The sequence below is a fragment of the Drosophila teissieri genome, chromosome 2R (genome assembly GCF_016746235.2).
Source record: "Drosophila teissieri strain GT53w chromosome 2R, Prin_Dtei_1.1, whole genome shotgun sequence".
Classification (NCBI taxonomy): domain Eukaryota; kingdom Metazoa; phylum Arthropoda; class Insecta; order Diptera; family Drosophilidae; genus Drosophila; species Drosophila teissieri.
In genome coordinates, this window is record NC_053030.1 from 16,814,193 (window position 1) to 16,835,675 (window position 21,483).

Consider the following 21,483-nt stretch of genomic DNA (forward strand, 5'->3'; position numbering starts at 1 on the left):
TGAAAGATGCTATCGATGTTGGCCGTTATTTCTGTAATATCGCTGACCAACGATACATCGTCGATTTCTAAAACATCGGTTGCTTTTAAAAATCTTTACACATATTTTGGAGTTATCAATAAACATATATTTTTTTATTTATTTAATCATAACTGGCGAATATCTTTTTAACATTAAATACAGCAAGCATACAATGAAGCTTTCAGCCGATATTTTTTCTTATAACTCCAATGGTTAGACACAAGTGTCCATCACTTATCAGCTGTTTTCAGCGGCCAGAAAGAAGCAGAGACCACATGCGTTTGGAGTCTGTTTGATGGAAATTCAATTGGTTAATTAAGTTCTTTCGCGTAAAGCTGGATTACTGAATGAAGAGACCCGTAAGCCAGGCTCACAGGCATCAGAACACATCAAGCAGCTAGCAAGTACAATGAAAACTATTTTCCAAAACCCGCTTACTTACTGACATACCAATTGCAGAAATGCCGCGACGCTATCAGAAAGCTCTCAATTTGTCCAAACTCAGTGCCCAGGTCAAAATTAGTGATAATGAATCCGATGTCGAAGACGATTTTCCGCCCGATCAAGAAGCAGAGGATAACAATGAGCCAGATCATCTGCGCAGCATTTTGGAGAATGCACCACATTTCTCCAAACCGGGCCTGAACACTGGAATGCTGGGCCAAATCTTGTACGATCAGGACGAGAATCGGAAGCAGGACTTGCCAAACTGCTCAGTGACGGTGCCGCTCCCCCTTTTTCTAGCCAAGGATGGACAGACGCCTCGGGAGGAAGCATGCATCCAAAGGCCAGGCGCCTACGACGATTGGACACGAAATATGCAATTGCAAAAGGCAGTATTTGATAGGCGCTTTAAAAATATGAGACAGCGTGAAAAAAAGCTGGAGCAAGGTATCCACAGTGCAAGTCTGTTTGAGATGGCTGAGCATATAGCCCGGCAGGAGAATTCCTTCTTTAGGGATAGCTACGATTACTACTACACAGGCGGAAACCTAAACACGTTGCCGTTTGAAGGAGGCGGCCAACTGGCCATGCATGTCAGTGGAATCAACCTTAGAGACCTGCACTTTTCCAGAGATTATGGTGAGGCGGAGTTTTGGCAGCCACTGCATTCGGCTCAGCTAGAGGAAGCCTCCAGCGAAGTCTTTGAACTTCTGCCACTGGACAATTTGAATCGCAATCATATGTTCCTGGCGCGGTTTCTGAACGAGGTTTCCCTATACCAACTTAAACGCAAAGAGGAGCAGGATCCGGAAGATTACGAACTCATTCGCCAATGCATGTTTAGCAGTCAGGAAGCTCCATTTACAAGCGCCGCACAATCATTGGCCAATGCCAATAACTTGGCTTTAGCTAGCCAAGATCGCTCCTTACGCTTCGTGGATATTGCGACACAACAGGATATAGCCAAGCTTGATGTTTGCTTGCTAAAAGGACTAAAGCAAACCACTAGTACCTGGGCACAATTAATGCCAGCAGATGGAAGCACCTTTCACTACCTCACACAGCCTGTTTTGCTTACCGTAGATGTGCGATGCAATCAGTCACTGAATCCGTGCTTTGCCAGCAGCGTTCACTCTAAAGCTTGCGAGAGGTTCTCCAGTTTGGCCAAGAGTGAAAATCCCAATCTTCTGTATGTGGCTAGTAACCACAATCTGCACTGTTTAGACATAAGATGTTTGGGTAAAAAGCTGACCGATCGAGCTGTAGTCACGTGGACGCATCAGATGACCTTTCCTCCCAGTTTAATTGACACATGCGTCCATCAGAACAGTGAATATATTGCTTTGGCTGGACACTTACCCAGTGATCTGCGTATCTGTGAGCTGCAAGGCGCTAAGGCAAAATGTGTTGATGAAATGTTTTCGCCTGCAATTCCCTTTGCGCCGCTAACCCTAGAAGAAGCTTTAGTAGATGCTCGCTTGGGAGGATTTGTGGATGTATATGCTGATCTGGCAGAGCGAGTAACGAGCTGCACGACAGGAATGCGATTTCTTCGCTTGGAAGAGGCAAGTGATCAAGCTTTTGCCCAGCTACTAACCACAAACAGCTTAGGAGATGTTTACTGCCAAAGATTAACGCTAAGGGATGAAGACGAGCACGTCCAGGACATCAGAACCGGACTTCACACCACGGAAGCCATTCGCTACCTTGCCAATGCTGTTAATGAACGTGTTCAACGCGAGAGCCTTCGCTGCACAGAAGTACGGTCGATACCAGAAATAAGAGAGATTTTTCGAGATGCTACCAAGAGATCAAAACCTGATGAAAAACCTCTAATCGTAGAAGAGATCGAAATTGACTATGGAATAGAGGATACGGATGTTTCAGAAGATGAAAGCCTGGGTTCCGAAAAGGAAGAGAAAGATACTTCGAAATCCAAGAAAAATGATAAGAAAACACCTAAGAAGAAAAGCAAGCAGAAACCAAAACGGCAACCGAAAAAGAAAGCTCCGAGTAACAGGAACGATAAAAAGCAGAAGAGCATCAGTCGCGGTTCCTGGCAGAAATCCGCTTACCAGCTGTCCCACTACAAGGACATGATGTCGATCCGTTTGCTGGACGTGTGGGATATGGAAGAGTACGATACCACACGAGACGTGACAAAAGAAATGTTTGAAGACCGATTTAAGGAGAAGGAGCTGAAACCGGAACAACGCATGGCCAACTGGTTGGACCAATTGCCCAGTCAAACAGGGCAGCCAACAGAGGACGAGGTGACAGAGGGAAATCCCGACATGGTTCCCGGAACAAGTCTTCCAAAGCTCTATGGCGCCACCACAGCGAACTACTCTATGATTCCAGCCCCCAACTCAGATAAGGACATGGCACAGCCCCTTCTAAGTCCCAAAAAGGAGTCGCCTGCTGATTTTAGGCACGAGTTTTCAATCTTGCTGCCTGGACAGAATACTATCATTGAGGACTATGCTACTCCTCCGCCCCCTAAGAGGCAGAAGGTGAAGCACGTCATGGGTTTCTAGCTTAAGTTTAAGTTAAAGGTTAACATAAATAAATAGTAGATTATGAAATATATTAATTAAGTAATAGGTATTATGAATATTTTGTAATAAATATATATTTCCCAAACAAAATTAAATAAAAAATTCTTTTGTTGAATTAAACAGTTCTAAAAATAAACTTCGAATATTGAGTTTTGCAGTCGAAGTAAGTAACACATACACGTAGACTTCACAGTTGCCCATCCCCAAAACTGTGCTACACGCTATACTTGCCATTTTCGATTGATGTCACTGTTTGGGGATATATCTCCACCAAGATCGGGTTCGTAGGCTGGATTCACGATTCCCACGATGGGCTCGACCACAAAACGATCGTTCCTGCGTTTGAGGGCGTATCCCATAGATCGTTTGGCCATATTGTCTTTATCTTGATCACCGTGCAGCATTATTTTTAGCCCTTATTTTTTCGACCACACTACACGACCGTTTAGAGAGTGCCGCAGATTTCGACTGATTTTCAATTAATTTGGGCTGTTTGCATTTAATTGATTCGATCTATCTACCGACCATCGGCGCTCAGTGGGGCGTAAACGAGCCAAGGGTGACAATTTCATAGGAGTGGCCATAGATAGAATATATGCGTAGTATAGTTTAAGCTAAGCTCGGTGAGTTGAACGCCCAAAGCTTTCATTTGGGGAAGATTATCTTGAACAAAATGCAGCGAACTATTGAATGCTATTGGCGAAACATTGGCATACTCACAGATACAATGCTAAAGCACAAGTCGAATTTTTTGGTTAATCCATCAAAGACCCACGAAACCAAAAATCTTATATTTAGAACATGGAAATTGATTACAATCACAACATACATAATATTGTTCGTTCGCATCGTATCGTATTGGTAAATCGTAAATATGTGACACATTTAAGATACAAAACTTTTTAGGAAGTCTGCTTTCTATCAGTGTACATATATATCAAGCACAGCTTAGAAATGAACAATCAATTAAAATAAAATATGAAAACAAATTGCCATTTTAATTCGCCAATCATTAAATTAACTCTTTTAATCAGGCTCCACCCACAAATAAATATAAAATTAGCGCCTGCGCACTGGAAAAAGTAGGCGAGGCGTAATGTTTCGACAACTTTGAGGCCACAACATCGTCAGCAACATGTAGAGTACAGCAAATCCTTTGGCCACAAACTCCCTTTAGTTCAACTTGAAATACTGCTCGAGTAGGTTGTGTGCTCTTCGTGTTCCATATATTTTCCGTTTTCGTTACATTTTTCAAAACAATTGTTAGCTGGATAATAATGAATAACTTTTTGGAATATATTTCGGTGTTGCATTATTCCCGTAAGTTGTTGTTAATCAAAAATTAAAGTTTACTTAAGAAAACATTCTTCATTTTAAAAAAACAAACTTGTTTTAAAAATAGGAATGGTATCTGAATGTAATTCTGTCTTAACCTAAATCCGCCTGATCCGCCCCTGAACAAATTTACGACTTGATTACGTGGACAAGTGCTCTCTGTTACACTCTCTTTCATTTTACCCCCCGCACCGTGGATCCCGCTCTCACAGCTCCACAAAGACACGATCTTTTACTCTCTCTCTCGTACTCTTTCTCGTGGGGATGGAGGTGAAGGTGGAGCCCCCCTCTTGCTATCACTTGCCGGGTCTCTCTCCCTCTCTCAAGATTTCCACTCTTTTTGTATACGGGTGCACCAAAAAAAAATATTACTGATAGAGCATGGGATGGAAAAAAACTGAAATTAAAAAGAAAAATTAATGAAAACTAATAATGAAAGAATTTATTTAATATTTGTTTAATGACTGTTCTAATAAGTTTTGTTGTTTCACTTGCGAAGTGGCACAAAAATGTTTCTGAGTGTAAGAGTAGCGGGTAGTAAAACAACGTCGGCGGCTTCGCTTCCAGCATTTCTCGGCCGCACTTCGATCGAAACGGACGTGTTTGCACTTCTCCGCCGTTTGCTCGCGTGTTTTCTGCTATTTGCCCGTCGCATCCGCCCCCGCCGCCCCTTCGCCGAAATCGAGTGATATCCGTTTTGTGGAAGACCAAAGGTATATTACAGATATCAGATCGAAAATCGTGTGCTTGGCTTAGCGTAAACATCTTGGAGTTGTGCGCTCGCTCATTAAGAAATGAACATCGAGAAATCGAAAGAAAGCGTGTACTTTGCCATTGCTGTCGTGTCTCTTCCATTCATATTCAGTCCACGCCATCCGATACATACATATGTATACACAAATATATAATATATACATACATACGCCCCAAGAAAAACCGAACGACGGAGGAGCAGAAAGAGAGCTTATCGCTTCCAAGTCCATAAAAATAAATATACAAAATATCGCCGGGTGGTTGCTAGCCTTAGTTTTTGTTGCCCCACGATCGGCTCAGGTCAGCAATTAGCATTTTCAATTCGGAAACGAGGAAAACTCCTGACGTGTCGCTTAGGACAAGATTTTCCAAAATATTTAGCGCCGGTCTGTAAATTGGATCGCTTACGGTAAACTTCGTACCGCCAGTTCACTGAACCTTTCATAAAAGACACACACAAAAAAGCTGAAACAAAAAGATACGTGTGGAAACGAAGAAGCTGAATCGCCCAACAGGTTTTAAGGCCAAAAAGTGGACGCTCTGTACAGTGAAGCTGCTTAAGATATTATAGGATGGTTTCTCAAAAGAAATATATAAGTATAATTTGGAAACATATTTCAATGTGTGATTAGGATTATCAGCCACATTATATAGTCATTCTCGTCTTATCTTTACATTAGTTGAAGTCCAAATTCTTAGTTCCTAAACCAGTGGGTTTATGACACATTGTATGTATATGATGCATATGAACTCATTAGAGTAATTAATCATTTTCCAGCTTAAGCAAGAAAGTACAACAAATGTGTGTTCATGTCTCTGAGATTTCACTGTATGAAGAAAAAGAAGCAGAAGCAAAAGAGAGCAGTTGCTGAGGAAGATCAAGAGATGTTAATGCCGATTTCACGTAATTGAGGCTTGACCATTGCCTTTCCATTAGTGAAAGTTTTTCAACTATATAAAGTCCCACCATATTTTATTTTTTGTTTGCCTTATTAGTTTTATTTTTTTGTGCGGCTATTTGAATTTTATTTTTTGTGTCTTTTTTTTATTTGGGTTACCTGGGCGCTGGCAAAACTTTCATTTAAACAGAAACACCCACCAACACCTTATTGGAAATGACCACGATGGACATTACGCATACGCCACCGCGTACGCGCAATAATTTCGGTTGGCTTTGGGTTTTTGGCTTGCATAATCCCCTCCAGCTGGTTGAGATGGTCCAAGCTGGTTGGTCGAATGCGGCTCCCCACTCGAAAATGAATTGCACATTTGCATAATGACTAATTTTTGCTGTCCGCGCTCATCCCATTCGCAATCGCTGCGAATACCCCTCTCCATCCATACGATTTCAATTTCAACTTTACACTGTTGAGCAAACAACTGTTACACCTTTCCGGGTAATTGGTTTAAATTCATCATTTAACGCTTGTGCAACCCAAATACGACGATTAAAACGAAGATGATGGAGAGCAGATGATAGTGAAGATGGATTTGGGTGTATAAAAGTGATGAACATCAATCCACGGAAGGCATTGGTGATTTGATTCAGTTTCGAGTTAGTGGATTTTATAGTCTGTAGTTCGAACTTAGTGCACTCCAAGGATATTACTATAGATTTCCCTAAATCTGTATTTTTTATTAGGCTTATTACATTCCGTGTAGTCGAGTGAATAAACATGTTTCTGTTTTTTTGAAAGTCTCCGATGTGTTTGGTAATCAAGTTTGCCCATTTATCTTGCAGCCATGTCGAAATCCATTCTCGTTTTCTCGTGCCTTCTGCTGGTGGCCATCAGCAACAGCCTGGTCCAGGCTGAGGATCTGAAGGTGGACGTGATCAGCACGCCGGAGGTGTGCGAACAGAAGTCCAAGAGTGGCGATTCCCTCACCATGCACTACACTGGAACTCTGCAGGCCGATGGCAAGAAGTTCGACTCAAGGTGAGTGGTTCTTTTAAGTGTACAAAAATTAAAATAGCACCCTCTTTCTTATCAATCAAAAAAATGAACAAAACTAAATTCCATCCATAAAGTGTAATCTGGCGTTCAAAAAGCAGTGATTATTTAACATTGCCTCAAAAATTTCGGCAGAATGTCAGAGTTCAGAATGAAATATTTTTAAAGCCGCTGTTGTCCGTAATCTGCACACACGCACAACCACACACACTCGCCTCCATTGGAGATGCAGATTAACATACTCGCAGATACATGTGTTTTCCGTATGGGATTAAAGCTGCTGGTGCTGCATAGTCAGTCTGTCGTCACGGCGGCTCATTGCCGTAAATTAGACGCCAACTGATAAGCGATCTCATTGTTGCATTGTCGCTGCTGCTGCTGTTGTTTTTGTTGTTGTTTTTTGCTTCTGCTGCTGGTGCATTTTCCACGCCTGAATGCCCCCCTTCCCTTCTTCCTGCAACCCATCTCAAACTCATTTCCCCGCTTTTTGTTTCATTTTTCTGTGGGTTATGGGCGTTTATTGTGACGTGGCCCTCAATTTTTGGCTTCATAAAGCAAAGAAACCGTTTTCCGGAGGTTCCGGAGGAATAAGGTTCTTGAAACTCATTTAAAAATATTACCTATTAGCAAGTCGTTTTCAAACCATAAGATTACCATAGTAATAACTTGAAAAGGAAATGATAAGGCCTTTAAACACACTAGACACACTAGAGCTACTTATTACCCGACTATTTTTCTTAACTCAAAAACGCTTTCTCATTTTCAACCTTTGGTTTTCTTGTAATAAATCTTGTAAATTAAAGCCAGCCCGGGGATCCTAAGAAAAACCAATTAAATTCAAAGGAAAACCAAATTAATTCACATGTGTGGCAAATAAGCACCCCAAAAAGCTTTAATGCCGCAAAAAAAAACAAAAATCTTTTTGATGCGTGCAACCGTTTGGCAAGCGGTAAAACTCATTATCAGTGTTTTATAAATATCAGCTGGGGCAAAAACGTTGTCGATAAGCGACCTAAACTAGATTAACTAAACTGATATATTGTCCGTTGATTGCATATAAATAAATTATATATACGTTGAATGAGGACATTACTCCACAACTCTCTCGCAGTTATCAAATTTTGATTTAATTTTACGAGCAGAAAATTGTGTTTCTCGTAGGGGAAACGATTTCATAAACGTCTGACTGACCCCAGATTTTAGCATTGCACCCGCTTAACCCGTTTTGTCATATGCTAAAATGGAAAACATTTCATTTTCCCATCCATCTCATTGGACATTTTGTGTCCTTTCACTGGACTAAGGCCGGCCGGTCTTACCTTGAGTTTTGGTAGACAAATTTTGGTTGCAAATTATGTGGAAGTTGCAAGCCCCACGTCACTCGTCGCTTTCTGGGCTTAAAAGTTTCGCAATTGCTGTTAAATTTGGCGTGGCAAAGTCTCTGTGAGGCAGGAGTGGGAGTGGGAGTGGGAAAGTGGGAGTAGCTGGCCAACTAACTAACTCAATCAGAGTGCGTCCCCTTTTGCCCTCCATGTTTTCTCTCTGGCTTGCCACCTGTTGCGCTGCGGCTTAAATGCCCTCGAACTTGGCTAACAAACAAGGCACTTTGTGCCAGTCAAGTGCAGTCAAGGATGCCGACAGGCGTCCTCCTCATTCTTTGCCTTCTTCTGTGCTAAAAATCCTTTTCCAGCCAGGCAAGTGCCTCAAGCTGCGAACAGCTCCTGCTGCCACTTTTGGGTTTTAGGCCAAACAGTCTCCTTGCAGCGGAAATTAGCTGGCTGAAAGCCGGCTACACTCGGCTATAATTAAGCTTTTGCCTGCAGAGCACCTGGAAAAATGGATTTTAAAACGAAGATGTTCCTGCAGAGAGATAAGTAGGGGGAGATTTTTTCTGCATTTGACGGGTTTGTCGATGGAATTTTCTTATTGAAATGCCAATCAAAATGGAAACTGTCCTAAGCACACAAGCATAAGGAAACAGAAAACGTATATACCCGTGTATACGTGCTTAATTGATATTGAAATGGATTACAACTTACTTGGGTGGCCATAAAAGAAACTCTACATTTCGGACAATTGCAAATATCTCATCTGCCCCTTCCTCCATTCCATTTTATAACTAATTCAATAATGAGCAGGACCAGAGCTGGAGTCCTGTCACATGCCTGCCGCCTATTAACTCCATTGTGCCTGGGAAATGGAGCCACATGGTGGAGGAGTCCGTCATGTCTACCTGTCGTAGCCAGTCCCGAGTCACGTGCAACCACAGTTTGTCAATGACTTTGGCCCACACTCCACCTCACTACACTCCACATCTTCATTAGACTTTCGCGGCGCCTCCTGTTTTCCTGGCAACAAGTTGAGCTCTACTTTTGACCCGCAGACCTTCTTTTGGCCACATAAATTATGCAGCCTCTCGTCGCTATATTCTAATCAGCCTGACGCGTAACATGACTACACTACTCCCTTTCACCTTTTATGATATATGTATGCCCCAACCCCCTCCCCACCCGAAGATTTTCATGTGCTGTGTCACTTTTCCGGGGAAATTAATTTGTTACTTGAGTTGCAGCAACAAACTTGGTGATGTTTTCGCTGGAAGTTTCGCTGAAACAAAAGGGAACAACTGTTGAAAGAAATGTAGGAATTTTTCTGCTTCATAATCAAATTTGGTGTTTTCTAATAAAGTCAGGGCATTCGAAAGTACCCATAAACATATGGTGTTTGGGGTCAATTCACACCTCCATGCGACACTTTTGATGAACATGTTAATGGGCAATATTTCGTATGGGTGAAAGTTGAGCCAGCCCAATGATAGAGCCACAAAAGGCAATGTCCGATTTTACAATGGAAATGTTTTAATTGATTTATTAATACCTTTTCTGTCAAATGGGTTTGCAAAGCATGCTTGGCATATATTTGTCGAGATTTTCTTTCAGTGCAAGCAGTAGTTTGAATATGAAAAGAGGAGTGGCTCTTTTGTTGGCATCCTCAAAAACATGTTTCACAAATTTTTGACAACGTAACGTTGGAGTAGCCACGAGGAGGAAATAAAGAGGAGCACAAGTCAGTTACCTGAAGCATCGGGCCATAACTTGCGATGTTGTCGCTTTTGCTGGCTGCCATGATTTGTATGTTCCAAGTGCAAAGTCCCCATTTTTGTTGGCCTCTTCTTACCCATCCACATCCCAATTTTCCCCCCTTTGTGTCAACTCTGCTGCAGCAAGTGCAATTTAATGTCCAAAAGCAGAGTGCGTAAAAAATAAAAATAGCAGCAGCAACCAGAAATGCATCAAAGTGAAAGTTTTAGCTTACACTCTGGACAACCTTGAATGAGGTGGTGCTGGCCATGGTGGGGAAAATGGAAGTGGGAATGGGAATTGTAGTCTGAGTTGGAGTTGGAGAAGACCTTAAGCTCTGCTCGAGTGGCCACAGAAACCTTGACACCATTGGTGGCAAAACACTTGAAGGAGAGTGCGATTGTTGCAAGTGTTGCAGAGTTGCGGACTCAGACTCCAGTAAATCTAAAGCTCATTACCATGTGGATGCAATCAAGTGCGGCTGTTTCTGCAACTGCAACAGCCGTCTGACTTTTATGGCAACTCTTGCCTCGAATGTATATTTTACTCGGCTCGCGCGTCAGACACATTTGTAGATAGTTTAAATAATTAATGAGCTTCAACGGTTGCAATTCTTATTTTCCACAATTTACAGCAGCCTTTTTTCGGGGTTGAGTGGTACGTGATGCCGCCAGCTGGGGCATAAATTTGGGTGTCCTTAGAGGTACTTGTCCCGACACTGGAAAAAACTGTTTCTACTTGAAACATATTATAAGTATGGCAAATTTGTTGTAAAAGAAATTCGTTTTCTTTGCTAGTTTTTCATAGTTCCTGAATTAATTTGAATCCAGGACTTATTATATTTTTGTAAGACCATAAACTCCGCGCTTTTTCTCCCAGTGCTGGGGTGCAAACTTGTTCAAACTTTAGACTTTTTGTGTGAATTGTTCGCACGTTGACCAGTCCCGCCGAGAGAAATACTGGGGCCAGAGGTCCTGCCGGAGTCCTTGTTCTCTGGTGCACGTTAATCGCAACTTGTCGCCCCAATGGGGAGGTATCCGTAAGCGGAAGGTAACGGAATTGCGGTTGCATATTTGATTTTATAACTTTTCTTGGCCGGACACATAAAACGAGGTCATCAAGGGATCCACCCAAAAGGATTCAATTTGATTGGATTGAATGTGTCTGAAGTCGGCGGAGTGACGTGGTATGATTTCGGGTGGCCATATGCCACCACCCAAAAATCCCACACCCACCGAAAGCCACCCGTGGTGCGGAATCACGTAGAACGGCAAACGGATGTTTGGGCGCCCATTCAGCTGCATTTTAAATTATGCGATGCGTTGGGACTTGGCTCGCAATTCGCAGATACAGATACTACAGATACAGATACCAACACGGATTCGAATTGGGATTCGGTTAAAAAAGGCACGGCAGCAGCAGTGGAAGAATGAAATCGAAACTTATTAAATATTTAGCAAGTGGATGAATGAGTTTACATTTTTTGCTTGACTTTATGATAATGCGCTGGCCATAAAGCCAAAATGCAAAACGAAGAACCCCACACATGTGTGTATGGGCTCCCCCCTGCTAGTAGACCCCCATCCTTTCCCCTCTTTAGACCACAATCTAAGCCCCATCGGAGATGAGCTGGTAAAACCTGCGAATCGCTTGCAAAATACCCATGAATTTCCGTTTGATATTTGCCAATTGCACAACAACTGCAACTGCAATTGCAATTGCAACTGCAACTTGTTTGCCCACCTGCGAGTGAATTCAAGTCCGATCTCAGCTGACCTTTTGTTTGTCTTGCCCGGTAATTCATAAATATTTGATTGCCTCGGGGGGACAAACAGGACGAAGGACACGGAAGTCCGGCGTGGAGAGGGGCGGGTGCTCAACTGTGCTGACTGAAACAATCAACACGTTTAAACGATTTCATTAATTTATTTACGACTCGGCAGCTCCGTTTTTTAAACGGTTTCCCAATTAAAGTTGTGGGTTGTATGGCGGTTTAAAGGGGTTAATGGTGATATTTTATGGGAAATATCATTAGAGCTCATTATCATTTATTAATTATCATTTACTAAAGGTAATAATCAGTTTTTAATTCGAATCAGTTAAAGCTGATTTATATGCAGGTTTTTTCTTAGGTACTTGTGCACTTACAAAATAAATAACCCATAAGCGTTCAATATTGTACCAAAAATAAACATGAGGGTCTCTAGTAAGCCACGGAAATCGCATAAATTAGCGAGGATTCTGGAGTAAGAACTCCAAGGATACTCAAAAGGAGCGGAGACTCCATAAAATGTTTCACATATTGTGCTAGATATTCATGGAAAATAATGCAATAAAAATTCACAGCCACAGACGGCGACAGCGAAATAAAGACAAGCCACCAAGGTGTCTTAGATGCCGCGTAATCCCTGGAAAACCAACCGAAACACACATAGGACATGCGGAATCTCAAGTGTGTGGGTGGGCGTGGTGTTGTACAAATTTTTTACGCTTTTTTATTTCATCTGGAGATTTGCACTTGAGCGAAAGCCGGCGACAAAAAGAAAAAAAGCAGCGACGACGACACTTTGGTTACGCTCCAGAGTAACACTTAACCGCTCTGAATGTGAATGTTCGTTTTTCTGGCCTTGTTTTTTCTGTTTTTGGGCCCGGTTGGGTGGATTATTCAGCGGCAATCCACAATCCGCTTGCCACTTGCTACTTGCCACTTGCCCCATCATCGTTGTGACTTGAACTGGAATTTGAAACAACAGCCGGAGCATGTAAAAATGTTTTGCAAAATGCCCAGGAGATGCACATAAAATATTTAACAGACAAGCCCTAGAACTTTTCCCACCCACCCATGTGGGTGACTCCTCCTGGTTAATCATTTGTTTCCGTTTTCTCCCTCCCAGCCTCAAGTGCAATAATCTGTCTCGGTTCCATTTAAACGGGGATCCCCAACAAGTTAAGGCAACAATTTCCATTTTGCCCGCGCCTCTTGAAAACCCCACAGCCGCCAAGCAACTTTCTTAACAAACAGCAATAATAATATAATGATGAACAACAGGAGAGTTTTTGGAAAGAAAAAAGCAAGCAAACTTTTCCTGCAGTCAGCAGGCCCAAGCGACACATTTCAATTGCCAAGTTCGGATCTCTGGAGGGTTCACAAAGTTGAACAACATTTCTGCTGCCTCTAAATGTTTGCAAATTTAAAAAAAAATCTTTTAAAATTTACATAACAATAGGTTTTTGTAGGAGAACTGGCAATTTGCAGCCTTAGATAATTAATGCATCTGCAGACCTTAGGAATATAAACATTTTGACCTGCTTAATTATTAAAAAAAATAATTTATTTTATGAAAATAAGATGTACTTGAACTTATATACCCCTTAATCATCATAAACTACACACCTTGAGTTTTATATGCATATGTACATATATCAATGTGGTTCAGCCAATGGAAAGGGCGCCATCCAAAACTGAATTAAAGCCCATAAGCATGTTGGCCTATAAACGCCATTTTACAGCGTGTTTATGGCTCTATTTGCGCTGTGCCCCAACCTCTTTAGCAACCCTGAGATCCATTTCTATATATCATAATCATCGCGAAATGGAAATGGGCTGCAACTGTGCCACATCATACATCAAGCTCAAGGCGCGACATTCTCATGCATACCTGAGCAGCTCCACTGCCTTTATCCCCCCTTTACGCTTAGCAAATTAAAGTAAACTCGCTTAGCGGCGCCATCAAATAAATAATTTTTATAGACTGCGAACAAAAAAAATATATATGAAAACAAGAGCAGTCATAAAGAAATGATGAATTGTTTCGATTTAAGGCTGCCACCAGTCCACGACACCTGTAAGCACTTGAAACTTTGCGGCCAACAAGCGTCTAACAATTTGCATCTCCCACTTTTTTTTCTCATTTTTTGCAGCTTCGACCGCGACCAGCCCTTCACATTCCAATTGGGCGCCGGCCAGGTGATTAAGGGTTGGGATCAGGGTCTGCTCAACATGTGCGTGGGTAAGTGCTGGGCAAAAAGTCCTCTGCGAAAGGTGTAAACTAAATTGGAATTTGCTTTGACATGCAGGTGAGAAGCGCAAGCTGACCATTCCTCCCCAGCTGGGCTACGGTGACCAGGGTGCCGGCAACGTGATCCCGCCCAAGGCCACCCTCCTCTTCGACGTGGAGCTGATCAACATCGGCAACGCCCCGCCCACCACCAACGTGTTCAAGGAGATCGACGATAACGCCGACAAGCAGCTGAGTCGCGAAGAGGTAATCGTCTATGTATGGATCGCACTTTTGTTATATATACATGTCTCTCTACCTGAACTGAAATATCCGTTGGACGTGGGATGAGTTACTAACCCTGGGACCTAATATCACTACACTTTCTGTAGATTAGAGCAATATTTAAACTATTTCTATGAGTAATAACTAATTTTGGGTATTGTTTATGCGCCACAGGTCAGCGAGTATCTGAAGAAGCAGATGACCGCCGTGGAGGGACAGGATTCGGATGAGCTGAAGAACATGCTAGCTGAGAACGACAAGCTGGTGGAGGAGATCTTCCAGCACGAGGATAAGGACAAGAACGGCTTCATCTCGCACGAGGAGTTCTCCGGACCCAAACACGACGAGCTGTAGTGCTCAATCATGGGGCATCATCTTGGTTTGCCGCCAACATCGAAGGGACACGAGTGCTTAAGTTATATAAAAACCCAAATATATACACAAAACTAAAACATATACAACAGATGCGGCACAAGCCGAGCAATAAATCGAGTGCAACTAATGCTTCCCGATGTCATTTTGTATATAGCATACATATCAGCATCTAAACACCAACACATTAGTGGAGTGCATTATTAGTTTGTGTGTCTGTCCCCCGGTACTAGACGTAGTTTAAATTATGTACAATCTGCGAGAGAATGAACATCATTTTTATATACATTTATAGGTTGTTATATACTTTGTGTCGTCTGCGGGTGGTGACGATTTTTAGACCCATCGTAAAGATAATATTCATATCGTATATTTGTAAATCAGACACACGCTCAAGACGAAGTCAATTGAAACACTTTAAATTGAATAAAGAATTGCTATCAATAATTTAACAAGACGCCACAGTTGTTTTTCTAATTTCCACACACAAATTTAAACAGCCATTTCATCAACAGTTTTAATATAGTTGTTATTCATATATACTCGAGTGGTAAATGTGTAAAGCATATTAAAGAACATCACATACAAATCTATATATTTAGGATTCTTAGATACTTTTTACTTTCAATGAAAACTCAAAACTAATAAAAATCAGGAATAATATAACAGTTGAAGTGAAAGGTTAGCGAAAGGTAGAACTGTATAGACAAAAACCAATCGATGAGCTACTTAAATATATACACAGTTAACTAAGCCATCCAACAATGCCACTATCCTCACTACTTGCCCCATGGGTTCGTGTAGTTGTTGCAAGCTTTGATCGCGTCGAGCTTAGAGTTAAGAAAGTTTCCGTTTGGCCTTCAGATCCAGCAGGAGAATTGCACTACGAGGGACTAAAGTCAAGCGTTCAGTATGTAGAAGATCAGCTCGAGAATAATTGGATCTTGAATGCCAGAGGACTCGCCATGCAGCGTGGCTATCAGATGGTTATCCAGCGCGTTCATGTACAGCGGCGGTAGTTTGGCGCCCCGGGCTCCGGCTTCATAGCCCACCTAGAAATGGGGAATATCATTAGTTATTTTTAATGCCTTCGGTTTTCTTTTCAAACATACGTTATCCTGGTCGAGAGTGACTCTTAGGCCAAGTTTATTAATGCCAGCAGCAGCTAAAAGATCAAGAAGTGGCAGCAGACCCATCGACGCACTGCGAGCCAGTTGCTCCGCAATCCGAGTTATGTCCTCATAGTTTCCACCATTTGTTGCATACCAGTCCTCGCACTGCAAATGAATTTATGATAATTAGTAAAGTCATGTCGACCAAAGAGCTAAGGATTTATCAATACCTTTATAATGTAGATATCACTTAGGCGGATGGAATAGTTGGTATTGGAAAAGTTGAAGCTGGCCCACTTCAGCACACGCATGTTCGAGATGCCATCCATGGGCTGGTCATCAATGGGCGACTTAACCCTGTAAGCAAACTAAAATAAAACTTATTCTTACAAGCGGTGTCCGGAAACTTACCCCACATTGATGTCACGATTATTGTCCACCCACTTAATGCTTACAATCTCACTCTGATCGTCGGTGGCGTCAATGGGGCCGCAGACGATGTCGATGTCTTTTTGGTTGCGCAACGCCTGACGCACTTCCTCCATTTTGGCTGGCATAATCTGCACCATTAGACCATCCTCCACGATGCTGCACTTTCCCGACAAGCCACTGCTGCTCTTGAGGGCTTCGTTTAGGACGAAGAAGCTGGCTCCAGTGATTTTCCTGGGTTGGCCCTGAATGTTAATGGCCTGCGTGGAGTAGGAGTACATCTCGGATCGATCGTCGTTGATGTTCTGCATGCAAACCAAGTGACCATCGGCCACTTTTGAGAAGTTGCCAGCAAATGCCAGTATATGATCACTGGCATGATTGATTGCCTTAATTACTTCCTGCTGGCGGTACTTTGGAATAATCACCGTCGTCTGCCTGTCCTCCATGTGAATATATAATCCTCGGATGGCCGGTAAAGAGTACGAGTAGTTGCGGAAATCCACCAGAAAGTTTATGATAGTTTGAGCTATTTCTCCATACACCGACTCCCTGCCGCGCACCGAGATTAATGGACAGGGATAGTACCGATACTGGGCACCCAAGCGAAGGATCAACCGCAGAGGTAGGACCTTAGCCCAAGGTACCTCGTGTCTATGGATAAGTACGCCAACCAGATAGGGATTGTCTGGGACAATAACGCCCTGCAAGCACTGGTACGTTGGCCGGATGAAGATGAATCCACCATGCTCCCGGGAACCCAGAAAATTGGCGTTTCGCGGACTGGTGAAAGCCAACTCATGGGTACCGGACCGGGCGTGCTCCACCTCCACGTAGATCTCGTACAGGTGCTGAAACAAATCTTTCGGAATGGCGACATCCCCCTTCACATATTCTTCTTGCTTGGGTTGCTTTATCTCCAGCAGAATGATCAACTCATCGCTGCCCATATGATGAAGTCCGGATGTCGTGAAGTTCAACACCCATCGATTCATACAGCAGCTCACTGGGGATTACAGAAAGTTTCACTTTAGAGAAATTTCAATAAGTTTAGTGGTCCAAATACTGACTGTTAACAATTTTGACCAGCACAAAGAAGTTGTTCTTTATAATGAACTTGAGCGTTTCGTTTTGCAATCGATCAAGAAGGGATCCGTCGTTGCGCACCACTTTGTAGTCCACATCACCGCCCTCTTTGCTGCTTATACAAATGGGGGGCAGGCCGTTCTCCTCGGCGGGCAGATAGCAGCCTTGGGAGTCTCCGTTCGGCGGCAGTTTGCGATTCCGCGTCGCTTCCGCTTTCCGACGCGGCGAGGTCTGAGCCTGGGACTGGGATGAGGAGCGACCAGCTGGGGAATACATAAATATGGATTATATATAAACGATTTCGATGTAGGTGAAGGTTTCCCTTACCGCTTGACTCGGTAGCCGACAATGTGGCAGCCGCTGCACTTGGAGGAATGGAACCGCGGAATAGCTGTGCCACTAGGCCCAATGTAGAGCTAGTGTCAATACTGCGAGGGGGCTCTTCCGTCGCAGGCGTTGGTGGCTTCTGGCCAGCTCCCGAGCCGCTTCTGGATAGTCCCCTTCGCGCCTGCTTGGACTCGCCCCACTGCTGCTCCATGGTACTGGCCAGTTCGCTGCCGGGCGCAATGCCATCACTGAACATAACGCTCTTCCGCTTTCTTACGCCCTTTTGGCCATCCGAACTGGAGGAGTTGGGGGAGCTGCCATCGGTTTTCTTCAACACACCCACGGGCACAATAACGCTGGGTGGCGGAGCTCCCGGAGAGGAGGCCACCTGGCGGTGTGGCGGTATTGTTGAACAATATTCCATTGGATTGTTTGGGTTTGGCGAACGCATGGGAGTGGGCGGCAACGCGGAACCAGGGGCGGTCACAGAATTCGATCCATTAGCCTGCCGCTCAGAGAGAATCATATAACATTGCACACAGACCCTCGACTCGGGTTCGGTGGCGAATTCCAACCGGAATCGCTGCGAACAGCAAACAGAGCACAAGACCTTTCCGCAGGCGCGACAGTGGTGACGCCTTTTGATCATAGTGAACTTTTGCTGACATTGCATGCACTGCCCGGCCATGTTATCCGGCACCCAAATGGGTGGCACCTTGCCCAGATTAGCGTGCGGATCGCTGTAGCCCACAGCTTCGTAGATAGGACTATCCTCGTCATCCTCGCCGGATATTACATTTGCTCCTGCTGCTCCTTCGCTGACCTCGGCAGGCTGCGTATCTCCCTGTTGAATTTCGGGGTTTTCATCTTGAGATGGGGTGGAACTTTCAGGCTGACAACCATTCAAATTCAGGGTTTGTGGTCGCTGGGGGCGCTGCTCCTGTGTTTCTAGGGCATCCGTGGCTAGGCTGGCATCTTCTTGCTCTCGATCCAGCTCCGCCTCCAGCTCCTCTTCGCCGTCTAGTTTCCTGCCCGAGAGGGAGTCCGATTCCGTGCTGCTGAAACTGGAGGCTACATCTTCGCCCATAGCGGTAACTGGTGTGGACTCTGGCTGCTTTAGATCAGCAAACTCCACCGTGGAGGCCTGCGAGAAGTTGTCCACATTCATCTGGTCGTTTGAGGTTGTCTCCTGTTCATCGGATAGTATCCGCACCGACTCCTCCTCGGTCACTGGCGAAGCGGAGGCGGATTTCTCATCCTCGGGCATCTGCTGTTCCCTCTCCTGGTTGTCATCTGCGTCCATCTCTTGCAGCATGCTGTCCAGCTCTGTGTCGGAGATCTCGTCCATGGTGGAGCAGAAGGTCAACGGTTGGCTCCGCCTGGGATGCTGCTCCTGTGGCTGCTCCACATCCTCTTCCTCCCTTTGTACTGGCTGCTCTTTCTCTTTTGCGGCCGGAACTTCCGCCACAGCTGCTTGCTGCAAAAAAGTAACCGATTAAAAAGGTATTTGAAGATCTTAACATACAAAAAAGTTTTAAACTTATACAGCAAATAATATTACAAAATTATACTACAAATCAAGATAATTATAAGCTGAATGGATTTATGAAGCTGATAATATTTCAAAACTAATGCGCTGCAGTTATTAGTCATTTACACAAACAACGTAAGATTATAGTACTTACTACAATGGGTAATGGAACATCTATGCCGTTGGTCATTTCGGTTTCGGGTTCTCTACTGGGGGACGATTCCTCCGAGAGCTCCTCGAGGACCTGGCCGAGAACGGAAGATGCGGTGACCTCCTCCGGCAATAGAGATTGCGATTCTGTGACGGATGCAGTAATGGAGACAGATGACAATCCCACGGCTAACTCCTCGACAGTTTGCTTGGATTTCGTAGGCTCTGGAATCGCCTCATCTTCATTCTGAACCTCATCCTTGACCTGTTCCGGCTGTTGTTCCGGTTCCTTTGCCACCACCTGAACCTCACTTGGTTTCTTGTTTTCGGGGGGCGTTGCTAGCTCCTCCGAGTGACTGCCGTTGCTCACGGGCGACGGACCCGACGAGAAGGTGGAACAGGATGAGGTGGTCAAGGATTCGGAGGACGATACAATCGCTTGGCCGTTATTTTTGGACGCCTGTTCGCTGAACTTGTGGATGTCGTCTTCGTGTTCCGCCTCCGTTTGCCAGTCGTAGCTGGGTAATTGGGCATCCACCTGCAAGGACTTCACATTTTCCCTATAGTCATCCAGGCTATTGAACACCTGGGAGACGCCCACAAAGGATTTTCCAGACGCCGGTGCTCCCACGGACGATGGTGTTACTCCAACAGCTCCCGATACTCCTGGAGCCACTGCCACTCCACTATTGGATGCACTTGCTCCGTCGCCCAGAAAACGGCCAGGATTTGCAGCGGCAGCTGCTGCTGCTGCATTTCTACTCAGCTGCTCATCGGCGGCTATGCGCAGTTCCAGATTGTCCAAAACCTGATCAATGTCCACCAAGTCCATGGCCACCAAATCCGCAGAAACCTAAAATAATATCGGAGTAACCAGCTTAATCTGCTTGCATTTTCACAAAAACGCAAAAGAGAAAAAACAACACAAAAAGATGTGGGGAAAAAAAACGGTCTTGTGATTCATACCTTTTTCACACCTCGAATATAGTCATAACAAGGCAATAAGGAAAACAAGGAGGTGTTCGCCTTTATTGAGCAGTTTTAAGCACCTGCAATTAACTTATTTACTTTGTTTTTTCTCGCTAATTTATTAACAAAAACCCCAAGACGAAAAACATTGCAAGAAACTGCCTAAAAATAGCCACGGAAACAGTGTTGCAAAGCGTTAAAGAATTGAGTAAATTAGCACCTTACTCATTTAGTATTTCATGCAGCTCTCTCAATATATCTCTCTCTTGAATACTGTTAATGTTAGTACTAATTTAACATAAACAGATGTTAACAGATATAACAGCTTTTTGAATTTTAAAAGAATAAATGTAATGAGGTGGGCGTTGTAGGCGCTCTTTTTTAATTTGTAAGAATGTTTTAATTACATAATGCCTATGAATTTAAGTGCATCCATATTATCATTGGCATTTGGAAAAATCAACAGCAAATGTATGTTTTCAAGAAAACATGATGGGTTCCACAACTGGAACTAACAGAACCTCAAAATAACAGTGCATGTTAGAGAAATCAAAGAGCGCAAATTAGTATGACCGCAGCTAAGCTTAAGCAAAATATGTATTTTATATTTCATTAATCCATGCAAGACAAACAAAACATAAACAAAATTAATATAAATTTATAATCACAAAATGGTAATAGAAATAAAAAATTTTCAAACCGGTACGGGTTTTAGTGTGTCCATGTATGATTTTAGCCAGCCAACTAAAGGTAAAGGGATTTTTTAGGAAATTCTTGGCTTGGAATTTTAAGTCGGTTCTTCATCTGGTAACACTGACCAATTCATTCGAAAAAAATTTACGGAACGAAGAAGGCACGGGTACGTCCGGATTTAAGCGCGATTTCGTGTCTGTTGTTTGGTCGGCACTCGAGTGTAAAGAAATTTGTACACCCCCGAAAAGAATCGCGAGTGAAATTTTGTAAATACGGAGAGGAAAAGGTGCGCAAAATAGCAAAAATAAATGCAACGAAAATAAACGCAGCAAAACAACGGGCAGAAAGATACGCAAAGAAGAGGCAGGCGAAGCAGAGGAGAAAAGAG

The 21,483-nt window shown here is 43.5% G+C and overlaps 5 protein-coding genes across 9 annotated transcripts in view; 3 read left to right on the forward strand and 2 right to left on the reverse strand.

Annotated features, from left to right (window-relative positions):
* The first annotated feature begins 121 nt into the window (after window positions 1-121).
* Window positions 122-3,022, forward strand: LOC122613235. Of its 2 annotated transcripts, none has more exons than XM_043787318.1 (2): window positions 122-425; window positions 481-3,022. In XM_043787318.1, the coding sequence occupies exon 2, from the start codon at window positions 483-485 to the stop codon at window positions 3,000-3,002; it is 2,520 nt and encodes an 839-aa protein (XP_043643253.1). In that variant the 5' UTR covers window positions 122-425; window positions 481-482; the 3' UTR covers window positions 3,003-3,022. The 2 variants fall into 2 exon arrangements, with proteins under 2 accessions (XP_043643253.1, XP_043643252.1); XM_043787317.1 differs by having other exon boundaries at window positions 122-421.
* A 222-nt stretch (window positions 3,023-3,244) lies between these two features.
* Window positions 3,245-3,427, reverse strand: LOC122614895. The gene has a single exon (XM_043789618.1). The coding sequence runs from the start codon at window positions 3,425-3,427 to the stop codon at window positions 3,245-3,247; it is 183 nt and encodes a 60-aa protein (XP_043645553.1).
* Window positions 3,428-4,933: 1,506 nt separating this feature from the next.
* Window positions 4,934-15,255, forward strand: LOC122612470 (FK506-binding protein 2). The gene is made up of 5 exons (XM_043786123.1): window positions 4,934-5,071; window positions 6,853-7,048; window positions 14,065-14,153; window positions 14,221-14,408; window positions 14,601-15,255. The coding sequence occupies exons 2-5, from the start codon at window positions 6,855-6,857 to the stop codon at window positions 14,778-14,780; spliced, it is 651 nt and encodes a 216-aa protein (XP_043642058.1). The 5' UTR covers window positions 4,934-5,071; window positions 6,853-6,854; the 3' UTR covers window positions 14,781-15,255.
* A 99-nt stretch (window positions 15,256-15,354) lies between these two features.
* LOC122612206 (zinc finger FYVE domain-containing protein 9) lies at window positions 15,355-20,575 on the reverse strand. Its single transcript, XM_043785652.1, has 8 exons — window positions 20,400-20,575; window positions 19,438-20,286; window positions 17,753-19,229; window positions 17,410-17,688; window positions 16,322-17,345; window positions 16,141-16,267; window positions 15,911-16,075; window positions 15,355-15,850 (listed from the first exon to the last, which is right to left on the reverse strand). The coding sequence occupies exons 2-8, from the start codon at window positions 20,263-20,265 to the stop codon at window positions 15,698-15,700; spliced, it is 4,053 nt and encodes a 1,350-aa protein (XP_043641587.1). The 5' UTR covers window positions 20,266-20,286; window positions 20,400-20,575; the 3' UTR covers window positions 15,355-15,697.
* Window positions 20,576-21,222: 647 nt separating this feature from the next.
* Window positions 21,223-21,483, forward strand: part of LOC122615233 (syndecan) — a 91,096-nt gene continuing 90,835 nt past the window's right edge. For 3 of the 4 annotated variants that reach the window (XM_043790191.1, XM_043790195.1, XM_043790193.1), the window contains exon 1: window positions 21,224-21,381. The gene's annotated coding sequence lies outside the window, so the exon portion shown is untranslated. Of the gene's footprint in view, window positions 21,382-21,483 lie in introns of all 4 variants that reach the window. The other variant, XM_043790194.1, reaches the window with a different exon arrangement.

What these genes read in the sequence shown, in the direction of transcription:
- LOC122613235 (XM_043787318.1), top strand. Translation starts at nt 483, where the DNA reads ATGCCGCGACGCTATCAGAAAGCTCTCAATTTGTCCAAACTCAGTGCC.
- LOC122614895 (XM_043789618.1), bottom strand. Translation starts at nt 3,427, where the DNA reads ATGCTGCACGGTGATCAAGATAAAGACAATATGGCCAAACGATCTATG.
- LOC122612470 (XM_043786123.1), top strand. Translation starts at nt 6,855, where the DNA reads ATGTCGAAATCCATTCTCGTTTTCTCGTGCCTTCTGCTGGTGGCCATC. An exon ending in GGCAAGAAGTTCGACTCAAG is followed by an intron (nt 7,049 to 14,064) that starts GTGAGTGGTTCT and finishes CATTTTTTGCAG; the next exon opens with CTTCGACCGCGACCAGCCCT. An exon ending in AGCAGCTGAGTCGCGAAGAG is followed by an intron (nt 14,409 to 14,600) that starts GTAATCGTCTAT and finishes TATGCGCCACAG; the next exon opens with GTCAGCGAGTATCTGAAGAA.
- LOC122612206 (XM_043785652.1), bottom strand. Translation starts at nt 20,265, where the DNA reads ATGGACTTGGTGGACATTGATCAGGTTTTGGACAATCTGGAACTGCGC. An exon ending in GTCGGCTACCGAGTCAAGCG is followed by an intron (nt 17,689 to 17,752) that starts GTAAGGGAAACC and finishes TGTATTCCCCAG; the next exon opens with CTGGTCGCTCCTCATCCCAG. An exon ending in TCACTCTCGACCAGGATAAC is followed by an intron (nt 15,851 to 15,910) that starts GTATGTTTGAAA and finishes CCCCATTTCTAG; the next exon opens with GTGGGCTATGAAGCCGGAGC.